This window comes from Nannospalax galili, unplaced genomic scaffold, assembly GCF_000622305.1.
Source record: "Nannospalax galili isolate Female #2095 unplaced genomic scaffold, S.galili_v1.0 scaffold1025, whole genome shotgun sequence".
In the NCBI taxonomy this organism is placed as follows: Eukaryota; Metazoa; Chordata; class Mammalia; order Rodentia; family Spalacidae; genus Nannospalax; species Nannospalax galili.
Window position 1 is genome coordinate 294,697 of NW_008353598.1, and position 12,069 is coordinate 306,765.

At 39.0% G+C, this 12,069-nt stretch overlaps 1 protein-coding gene across 1 annotated transcript in view; it reads right to left on the bottom strand.

The window, feature by feature from the left end:
* Positions 1 to 12,069, bottom strand: part of Fgl1 (fibrinogen like 1) — a 36,773-nt gene that overhangs the window by 4,450 nt on the left and 20,254 nt on the right. The window contains exons 4-7 of the mRNA XM_008850843.2: positions 8,601 to 8,760; positions 8,281 to 8,378; positions 1,286 to 1,374; positions 945 to 1,132 (exon numbers count right to left, since the gene is read on the bottom strand). Coding sequence (XP_008849065.1) covers positions 945 to 1,132; positions 1,286 to 1,374; positions 8,281 to 8,378; positions 8,601 to 8,760 — 535 coding nt within the window. The remainder of the gene's footprint in view (positions 1 to 944; positions 1,133 to 1,285; positions 1,375 to 8,280; positions 8,379 to 8,600; positions 8,761 to 12,069) is intronic.

Here is a 12,069-nt window from a genome sequence, read left to right on the forward strand (position 1 = left end):
TTGAGACAAGGTCTTCCTGGCCTGCAACTCATATAATTCAGGACAGTTTTAAAGTCATGGCAATCCTCCTACTTCAGCTTACTAAGTGCAAGGATTACAGGTGTGAGCTACCATACCTGGCTCATAATTTTTTTTTTTCTGGTTTTAAGACAGGGTCTCCCTGACCTGGAACTCAATATATAGACCAGGCCTACCACACCTAGCACAAACACTTTCTGTATGTATATATGCTGCCTTCTTCTTTCTGTCAATTTGTGATCTTCTGTTCATAACTCATCCTTAATTAAATTTGCTAAAAATCCTTGTAATGGTAGAAAAAATATATTTATTTCTATGACATATCTTTGGAGGGATTTTTGTTTCTTTTGTTCTGTATTTGTTTTGGTTTATTTATTTTTGTTATGTGTATGAGTGTATTGCCTGCATATACGTTAATGCATCCATGTCATGGAATGCCCATGGAGGCCAGAAGAGGGCATTGGATCCCCTGGAACTGGAGTTACAGATGGTTGCGAGCCACCATGTGGGTGCTAGGAACTGAACCCAGGTCCTTTGCAAGAACAGCCAGTGCTCTTAATCACAGAGTAATCTCTCCTGTTTATTTGCTTTTGAGACAGGATCTGGTTATGTAGCCCAGGTTGACCCTGAGCTTGCTATATAAAGCAGACAGGCTTTGAATTTGTGGTGATCCTCCTGCCTCAGCCTCTAAGTGCTGCCATTACAGGCTTGTGGCACTACACCGAGCTCTATGGCACATCTTTAAAGTTTCATTAATGTACACAAAAACAAATCCTCAAAAACATTTCATAGATGAAGAATCCTAATAAGGCTGATTACTTAATAATATCACAAATAAGGCCAACATTACCTCATATGTTATAATTAGTGCCCTCCTGGTGAGACACCATTAACACCACTACGACTATGTTTGTGAAGCATCAAACCTGTTAAACCACCAGCCAGACTGCTCTTCCTCTGCACAGTTTCCTTTGTAGTTGTCATTATCTCTGTCCCATGTGCTGAACTTCATTCTTTGGTGACTCGCCCACCACTGCACCTCAGGGTGAAAAGTCCCTGAAAGGGAGTCTCCAGCTGTTCCAGAATATTCTCCAATAGTCAACTCATAGAAAGACTAAAGGAAAAGAGACCATTTTCACTACCAATGGTTAACATTTAAATACATGTTTAATAAACAACAACAAAAGAAAAACATGCAGGCTTGTATATTTTAATGTATGTTTTCAGCATTAATTCATGGTATTCCCAATGGAAAAAAATTTAATACCTTTTCATCACCAACTTTGAAACTTTTATACTGAGCAAAACAACTGTTTTTTTCAAAATCTGTAAGATCAATTTTTAAAGTATAGTCTCCTGGAAAAAAAAAAAAAAAGGAACTTTAGTTTTATTTATTTATTTTTAATTTTTTTTTTTCTTTTGAGACAGGGTCTCCCTGTAGCTCCAGCTGGCCTAGAACTCACTATGTAGACCAGGCTACATGGTGTGTGTGCCACCACACCCAGCCCAGGAACTTAGTTTTTAAAAGACATGATGTGACATTGGCTATTTAGGTTTAGAAATAATTTACAGACCGGGCATGGTGGCCCACACCTTTGATCCCAGCACTCAGGAAGCAGAGGCAGGCAGATCTCTGTGAGTTAAAGGCCAGCCTGGTCTACATAGTGAGTTCCAAGTCAGCTGGGGCTACCAGGAGACCCTGTCTCAAAAATACCAAATAATAATAATAGCAACAATAATAATAATTTACAAGTTTATTTTCCTTTTACTATTTCCTTCAGCCTAAAATCAATTTTCAAAGCATTTTATTGCTTATTTTATTGAAAACAGTAAAAGACAAAGGTAGAAAAATTCTGCTAAATCATTCATAGGTTTAAAAAAATTGGAGCCAGGAATGGTGGTACACACTTTTAATCTCAGCACATGAGCGGCAGAGGCAGGCTGATCTCTATAAGTTCAAGGCTATCCAAGGCTACACAGTGAGACCCTGTCTCCAAACTAGCAAAAAAATAAACAGTGCAATTAACTTTGTAAAGAACAGAACATGTCATTATTTAGTTAGTAAATTAAGAAATCTGATAATGAAAGATAGTGGTTTAAAGAATTATATGTTTATTCCTTTTACATTTTTAGTTTTTGGTCATTTTGAGATAGGGTCTCCCTGTAGCCCCAGCTGTCCTGGAACTCACTATGTAGACCAGGCTGGCCTTTAACTCACAGAGATCCACCTGCCTCTGCCTCCCTAGTGCTGGGATTAAAGGTGTGCGCCACCGGGGCTGGTGCCAATTTCCCATTTCCGGCTGTGATTTCATGTCGCTCTAAGCACCAAGAAAAAGAGCCCTTCAGCACAGTCTTTTGTGATTGGCACCTATCTTCTATCTCTATCTCGTATAATGAGCAGTCAGGGGCCTCGGCACACTTTGTGCACACCCAGATCACACATCCTATCTTTGTTTACAACTAGAATGATCTCTTCCTTGGGCTCAGTAGCAAACGAAGACCAAGAGAGAAGACCATTGAGTGGGTCTCTCCAAAGAAGTTTGACTGGGAATTCTGGATTCCCATTCCTGGAGTAAGTCTGGGAAGTGGGGGTCTCATAGATTCCTCCTTTGATGGAGTTCTCTAGAAGCAATAGCTCAGGTCATATGAACAAAGATCATCAGGTAGATGGGGAGAGGCTATATCAGTTGTCCTAAAAAATACATTGCATTAGAGGAGAGAGGTAGTCTGCATCATTTTGAAAACCTCAATAGGTGAATGAACTTGGAATTAGAGATGATTTCTAAAATATTGCAGATAGTTCCAGACGTTTATATAATATGGATAAAGCTATTTTTTTAGAGGCAATTTCACTCGCCTTTAATTAAAGAATGCTGGGATAAAGGAAATTTCTTTTTTACTCAATTTTTTGATTATTTATTTTTATTTTATGTGTATGATTGTTTTGCCTGCATGTCAGTGTACTCATGTCATGCAATGCCAGTGGTGGCCAGAAGAGGGTGTCAGATCTCCTGGAACTGAAGTTAAGGCTGTTAACTGCCATGTGGGTGCTGGGAACCAAACCCCAGTCCTATGAAAGAGCAGCCAGTGCTCTTTACCAATAAGCCATCTCGCCAACCCCCAAAGGCAATTTCTTTTGTATGAGATAAATACATGTAAGGCCTGGAATTGATAAATACATTTTATTTAACTGCATAAGTGTAACTAGCCTGAACACCAAATAAGAAATGAAAGAAGTGTTGGGGATATAATCAGTGGTAGAACACATGCTTACCACATGCAAGGCCCTGACTTCAGCGCCCAGAGCCAAACAGGCAAAGATGGAGGGGAATCAGATTTGTTGGCAAAGTCCATCTGAGCAGAAAGTATGCATAAAAATAACTTGAAAAATAAGTGTCAATTTCCTAAGGATTGCTGCTTAGGTCATTCTAAATTTTCATAGCTTAGACAATGAACCAGATAAATATTAATATACAAAAGAAACAGTATGTGGTATGATAAATATTCTGTATCTAGCAAAAAAAAATTCCACTTAGAATTTGGGTAATAAATCTGCTGAAGGAAAGGAAACCTTATGTGAATTTAGAGTGCACTGGTCAAGGGGGCAGAGGCATGATAGGATTATCCAGGGGTATGTTAGGATTATCCATTTTCTGTAGCTATCATGCTTACATCTCAAGGATCCTTATAATTATCATCCTACTCTCTGTTGAGAACATGGACCAATAGCTGGCCTAAACTTGGCTGGAACAAATTAAACCTAGCTTTCATACTTGAATTGTCAGTTTTGGGGGGCAATGCAACTACCCATCATGAGACATTCAAGACCAGACCTACAGGGGGCTGATTACAATCTCAGGTTACACCAAAATGAAGGAAGGTGACAGGAGCAAAAGGATGTAAAAGATAAAACATTGAGAAAATTGTTATCAAACTAATAACATTTTAGACAAATACTGAACCCTAGTTAAAGACATTCAAGTGAACATGTATGTGGAGAATTGTATAGATATTCACAATTTACTTTGAATTATATGTTTAATTTTATCTTTTTTATGTGTATGAGTGTATTTCTTGCAATGCCCAAGGAAGTCAGAAGAGGGCTTTGGATACCCCTAGAACTGGAGTTACTGATGATTATTAGCCAACATGTGGGTGCTGGGAATCAAATCTGAGTCCTCTGCAAGGGCAGCCAGTGTTCTTAACCTCTGAGCCATCTCTCCAGCTTCTTGATTTTATTTTTTAAAGATTTATATTTATTTTTATTTATGTGTATATGTGTGTCTATGTGAGTGAATGCCACATGTGTTCAGGTGCCCTCAGAGGCCAGAAGAGGGTGTCATATCCTCTGGTGGTGCTGGAGTTACAGGTGGTTGTGAGCTGCCTGATGTGGGTGCTGGGAACCAAACTTGGATCTTCTGCAAGAGTAGTAAATGTTCTTTTCGGGGGGGGCTCTTTTTGAAACAGGGTCTCCTGTAGCCCCAGCTGGCCTGTAACTCACTATGTAGACCAGGATGGCCTTGAATTCACAGAGATCCGCCTGTCTCTGCCTCCCAAGTGCTGGGACTAAGGGCATGTGCCACCACACCTGGCTAGTAGTAAATGTTCTTAATCACTGCACCATCTTTCTAGCCCTATTGAATTATATATATATTTTAAAAGTGATGGATGGATAGAGTGAAGGGCAGATGAACAGGCATAGTAAAATGTTAATATAAATTAATGTGGTCGGACTATGGTGGAGGGGGATGGGGGACAAAATGGAGGGGGAACAGGACAAGGAGCAACAGGATAAGACCAGGGACTACAGCTGACACACATGACAGGCCTTTAGTATCAGCACTCAAGAGGCAGAGGCATGCAGAGCTCTGTAAGATCCAGGCCAGCCTGGTCTACATAGTGAGCTCCAGACCAGCTGACACTACAGGGAGACCCAGTCTTAAAAAGACCAAATAAGGGACTGAAGAGATGGCTCAGTAGTTGAGAGCACTGGCTGCTCTTACAGAGGACCTGGGTTTGGATCCCAGTACCCACATGGCAGCTAAAAAACACCCATAATGCCAGTTCCAGGGGAATCTGTCCCCCTCCTCTGATCTCCAAAAGCATTGCACAACACAGGTGCACCTACACACATGCAGGTAATACACTCATACATATAAATTAAAAATAAAAAATAAAATACATATATAAAATATAATATATATATTGTATATTTAGTGCTAGGATTAAAGGCATGCACCACCACACCCAGTTAAATAAAATATTTTTAAAAGACAAAAAAATATTAATGTGGTAGGTTGAGACTTCTTTCAACTTTGCTGTATCTTTGATGAATTTTCAAAATAAAAAAAAAGAGAGAAGATGTGAAAATAAAGATATTTAGGTCATTATATTTGATTTCAAAAACAGCTCCGGTTCCCCAGTTCTGCACCACTCCAGATATCATAATGCCCTCTTTGTGATTCCTCATATTGGATATTTCCTTTCCTCTTAACTCTGAGCTCATGACTTGCTGTTTCACCAAGAGAAGGAAAATGTGTGCCCATCTTGAGTCTAGGTCTTGAGGAATTTATCTGGTTCCACTTTCTTTACTGAAAGCTTGGCTCTGCTACAAGTACAAGCCCAGACTGGCTAGCTCAAGGATGTGAGGCCATGTGGAACACAGCTGAATATTTCCATCTGAGGCCAACCTCAAGCAGCCAGCCTCCCCACTGACCAGGATATTGATCGCCTATCCATGAACAAGACCAGAAAGGATCAACAGAGCCCAACCCTGATCAGCAAAACCACACAGCTAGCTCATATATTTAGAGAAATAATAAATGGCTATTATTTTGAAACTATTAATTTAGGATTAATTTTTTAAATTTTAATTAATTGATTAATTTATTTATTTTTGAGCCAGGGTCTCACTGTGTAGCCCTGAACCTGGAACTCTCTATGTAGACCAGACTGGCCTTGAACTCACAGAGATTTGCCTGCCTCTGCCTCCAAGCACTGAGATTAATGGTGTGTGCCATTTATGTACCACAAGATTTATTTTTAGATTTATTTTTATTATGTTCAATTATATGTATATGTGTGTGTATCTGTGTGGGTATATGCAGGTGAGTAAAGGTGCTTGTGGAGGCTAGAGGTGTCAGACCTCTGGAGATGGAGCTATGAGTAGTTGTAAGCTAACGGATATGGGTATTGGGAATAGAACTCAGGTCCTCTGCAAAGGCAAAATGAGCTTTTATCTGCTAAGCCCTCTCTCCATCCCCCAAACCACTAAGTTCTGAAGTGGCTTGTTATACAGTATTATTTTGTCTTTTTTTTTTTTCAGAGCTGACGACCGAACCCAGGGCCTTGCGCTTGTTAGGCAAGCGCTCTACCACTAAGCTAAATCCCCAACCCCTGTTATACAGTATTATTATAGCAATATATAATTTATATAGTATATATGTTTTTAATATTTTATTATTTTTATTTTATGTGTATGAGTGTATTGCCTGCATGTGTATAAGTGCACCCATGTCATGCAATGCCCATGGTCAGAAGAAGGCATCAGATTCCCCCGCAACCAATGGTTGTTAACCACCATGTGGGTGCTGGGAATCGAACCCTGGTCCTCTGCAAGAGCAGTCAGTGCTCTTAACTGCTGAGCTTTCTCTCCAGCCCAGTATACATAATTTTAGGTCACTTAAGGCATTAAAATAATTATGATGTAATGTCTAGAGCAACTCCATTTTGTACAAAGTAGCCACCTTAGACTTTAAAAATCAGAGAAGCAGCCAGCTCAAGGTTTGACCTTAGTTCCAGTAAGTCACTTCCCCCAAGAAGTTTTGTTTTGTTTTGGTTTTGGTTTTTTTAGAAATAGCTGACCAAAGAAAAGGATATCGCCATCCAGACATCGCAGCTATGTTTCTTGCCCACCCAGTGGAAGATAACCTAAACAATATCCTGTCTTTCTTGGTAAGCTACAATAACAATCAGAAAGACCTTACTGTCAAGGTCTCTATACATCTGTTTAGAAAATGACTAACAATTGCCTGTTTTGGCTTCTGTAAACTTGCTTATTGCTGCAGTGTGACCCCACTGTCCTTGCAACTGCCAATACCATAGGAATGAAGCAACTTGTGGTTTCTGCCTTTAAAAGACCCCTGCCCCCCACAGCTTTACTGCAGTCCCTTATCTGGCCTCTGGAGTCTTGTTGCAGCAAATAAATTTGGTTAATTAAAATTTGAATTGGGTATGGTGGTCTTTTACAATGACATTACACTTCCTTTCAAGGAATACATACACACACACACACACACACACACACACACACACACATATGAAAACTACTCCATACCAACCTAGTTCTGGGTTCTTTTCCTCTCTCTCTCTAATTTTTTAAATATTTTATTTATTACTTTTATTTTATGTGTATGAGTGTTATGCCTGCATGTAGGTAAGTGCACCCGTGTCGTGCAATGCCCATGGAGGATAGAAGAGGCCATTGGATCCCCTGGAACTGGAGTTACAGACAGTTGTTAGCTGCCATATGGGTGCTGGGATTCAATCCCAGGTCTTCTACAAGAACAATCAGTGTTGTTAACCACTGTGCTGGATAGCTTGAGTGTCAACCTGACACACCTGGGTTGAGGGAGCCTCAGTTGGGGAATTTCCTCTATTGGACTGGCCTGTGGCCATGTCTGAGGGGCATCTTCCTGATGAGTGATGTGGGAGGACCCAGCCCACTGTGGGTGGTGCTACCACTGGGCAGGTGGGCCTGTGTTGCATAAGAAAGCAGGCTGAGCAGGGGCCAGGGGAGCAAGCCAGTAAGCAGCATTCCTCCATGGCCTGTGCTCCAGCTCCTGCCCTCAGGTTCCTGCCCTGAGTTCCTACCTTGGGCTCCCTGATGAACTGCGACCTGGAAGATGTAAGCTGAATAAACCCTTTCCTCCCCAAGTTGGTATTGGTCAGAGTATTTTGTCAAAGCAATGAAGAAACAAACTAGGACAACCACTGAGCCATCTCTCCAGCCCCTCTCTCACTAATTTTAAGCAGCATTTTGCAAATGGGATTATGGCTTAGCTAGTATCAATACCATCTTAAAATCATAATACTGAATTAGTTTCATTGTCTATGATTTGGTGGAAAATACTTAGCCGGTTTGTTTGTTTTCATGATACTGGTGATTGAACCTATGCCTCCTGCTTGCTACAGAAGCACTCTGCCACTGTGCTATATGTTTCTATTGTATTTCAAATGAATTTAATATCAGACAAATCTTACCTTGTACAGTCAATAAGTGAAGATTTTTATTGCCCAGCCAATATTCACCATTGTTTTGAACAAAATTTCCAAAGCCCTTTTCATAGTCATTCCAACCCCTAAAAAATTTAAATTGAAGGCCAGTTTTAGCAAAACACAAATAGACACCTGCAGCACCCATGGGAATCCCCTGTACTTGCTCACTGCCAATGTTTTCTTGATTAGCTAATTCACTAAGTATTCTTAATTAGAAAGTAAATTTCTATTGCATTAATAAACTTGAGGCGTAATAAGAAATCTCACACCTGCTACTCCAAATAATTGCTTGTTCCAATAGTTACCTGCTAAAATTCTCGCTGCCATCAGATCGTCTCTGAATTACAGTCCATCCTCCTCCATCAGACATGTCACAATAAACAGAGAATTCTGAAGTGCTCTGGAGAGGTTTGATTTCGTAGAATCCACTATGCTTAAATCCGTCATTGAAAATCTCCGAACAATCTGTTTACAAAACAAAATAGTGAAATATTTGTTATGTGTCTTTTTTCTTTTTGAAGGGAGCTTCTGAATGAAATTATTCAATATAATGGAGACATATTAAAAACACATGGCATGCATAATTAGTTTTTAAAATTTTATCTTGTACATCTTCTAGTGCATATTCAGAAAATCTTACTTCCTTTCCCAGGACTTAATTATCATCTGACTCCTCAGAAAGATTGAGGGGGATGGGGGGATGAATTAAATAAGGATCATTTATGAGTTTTGTGGAAAGCAGTTTAAACTATTTTATTTTTTTAATTTTATGTGTTTCAGTGTAGTGCCCCTGTGTCATGCAAAGCCCTTGGAGGTCAGAAGAGGGTGACAGATTCCCCTGGAACTGGAGTTTCAGACAGTTGTTAGCTGTCATGTGAGTACTGGGAATCAAACTCGGATCCTCTGCAAGAGCACCCAGTGCTCTTAACCACTGAGCCATCTCTCCAGACCAGAAAGCAATTTAAAAACAATTTATTTTGGTTTAGTTTATTACTTTGTACTTAAGTGGAATGTCTAGCTTTATTAAACAGCACAGTAGAATTTACCCCTTCTATGAATGAAAACAGAAATGTAAAACCAAACAAATAATTTCACATAAATTATCTTGACTTAAGGTCAAATTACCTGAATGTTTAGAACTAAACACCCAATAGTAATCTTGTTAGGTTTTTATAATCTTTCAGTTTCACTACATTTTTTACTAACTCACTGAAATTTCTAACAGTCCACACATTCTTGGATGTTTTTGTTAAAAACTGCAAGCTTTGGGGCTGGAGAGATGACTCCGCAGCTAAGAGCATTGACTCTTCTTACAGGGGACCCGAGTTCAATTCCCAGCACTCACATGGCGGCTAACAACCGTCCATAACTCCAGTTCCAGTGGAAGCTGACACCTTCTTCTGACCTCTACTGGCATTGCGTGACACGAGTACAGTTATATACATGCAGGCAATACACGCATACACATAAAATAAAAAATAAATAAAATTAATTTTAAAAATGAAAGCTTTTACTCTCCCTTTCATTTTTGCATTTTTCTTTGCCACAGTATTTCGTTGACCTTTGAAGTAAAATAGCTATGAGTTTGTTATCAAAAAGTAGTATCTTCTTTGTAAGCCATTTGATGGTGGGACAAATTAATGACCCCTAGGTCTCATTCTAGGATGATCTGAGCAGACTTGGAATGAAGTATTAGCTGCAAGTCCAGGAAATTCTACTGCAGATGATTGAAGCAGAAGCCCCTATAAAGAGTGATCTCAAGAAGAGCCAGTCACAGACTTTTGAAAAGAATATTTGACATTTATAACTTTCACATTTTACCTTTATCATTTTATTAATTTCCTCTTTTAAAAATTGTCTTTTGGCCAGGTGTGGTGGCACACACCTTTAATCCCAGCACTTGGGAGGCAGAGGCTGGTGGATCTCTGTGAGTTCAAGGACAGCCTGGTCTACATAGTGAGTTCCAGGACAGCTGGGGCTACAGGGAGACCCTGTCTCAAAAAGAAGCCCCTAAAATTGTCTTTTGATTGGATCATCTAAGACCTGAAACATATTTTTAATATTTCAAGTTCTTTTTCCAATTCATTATTTTGATGCTAAATTGTCAACAAATAAAATAGAGTCAATCACAAATAAGTTGAACGGGCAGTAGGAATAAGAAGAGAAAATAAAACAACTTTATTCACAAGGCTGAGATCAATCACAGTACACTCTGGTGAACAGTTGATCTTTGTGATGATTTAGGTTTTATTCATGCATTTATTTTCAAGATTCAGAAGCACAAGAGTTCTTTATACATTCTGGACTATAAAAATAATTCTTTTTGATAGCTAAACAAGAAAGGAAACACTGGGGAAATGTTCATGTACAGTTAACTCAATGTTATTTAAAAGCTTTCTATTTAAAATTTTGAAAAAATTTTAAAATTTTTATTTAAAATTAAGTTTTTATTTTGTCATCAAATAAGTTGTACCAGACTTTCATTAATGTAAGCTCATTTTACCCCAGATAGGAAAACAGCTCCTTGTTTACATGTAATCTTGTATCAAAGAGCTGACTGGCAAAGACTCCTAAGGTTCAAACAGTTTTCCAGGCAAATATGAAAGGCAGCCATGTTTAGGACCATACCATCAATGTGGAAATGATTAGCTATAACTTACTTTCAAAAACTTCATGAATATGAGGGTTTCTGCCAACACTTCCTATTTGTTTTTATTTCGTGCCAACTCTGAGTTTGTTTTTTTAAATTTTCATTCTCCACAGAAGAAAATGCCAAACACAACTTAACATCCAGAGGAAAACAAAAACAAAATAAGCAAACAAAAAAGCCAACAAACACACATCAAAAAAAGCAAAGCCTACCAGTAGCTCAACTGCTTATAATGAGCAAAGAATTTAAGGAACTTGTCTTGGGGAAACATGGCTTAAACTGTGATAGCAGACAGTGTGATCAAAGCAGAGGTTATAATATCAACTAGATGTTTTGAAATTTGATGTTTGAAGCATTTCAACTCACTCAATCCCTGGGATCAGAGGTGGGAAAAAGATGTCAAAGGAGATCTGTGTTAATGGGAATCAAAAAATATATATTTATTTAATTATGTTTATATGTATGGGGGGTGGTTATGTACACATGTGAATGCAGGTACTCTTGGAGTCCACAAGAGGCCATTAAATCCCCTGGAGTTGGAATTTCAGGCAGTTGTGGGCCACCAGATGTGGGTGCTGGGAACCAAACTAGGGTCCTCTACAAGAGCAGTGCATGCTCTCACCTACTGAGACTCCTCTCCAGCCCTTAATAGGAATTATTTTGAAATAAGGATTTTTGGAGGCTCACATGAAACTAGAATGAAGCCTGGAGAGCTGTCCTCTGACATACACTGTATTATATTTGCTGATATGAATAGTCTCCCTGACATGCAGAAAGCAAGTCACATTGGAAGGCTGTATTTAAGCATCACAAAGGAATAAGCCAGCTTGCCAAGGTTGCTTTTTCCTGCTGTAATGGTGGCTGAGGCTCAAGGCTGAGAACTAAAGGCAGCACTAAGTATTCCACAAGCTTTTTTTTTCTCTTGCTAATAATTTTTATTGATTCTTTGATAATTTCATACATGTATACAATGTATTTTGATCACATTTACCCCTCATTACCTTTTCTTATCTCCTTCCTAATTTCTTTGGAATCCTTCTTCCCAACAATCGCTCTCTTAGGTCCATGCCTTTTTCTTTCTTTTCTTTTCTTTTTCTTTTTTCTGTGTGATCCACTGGATTTAA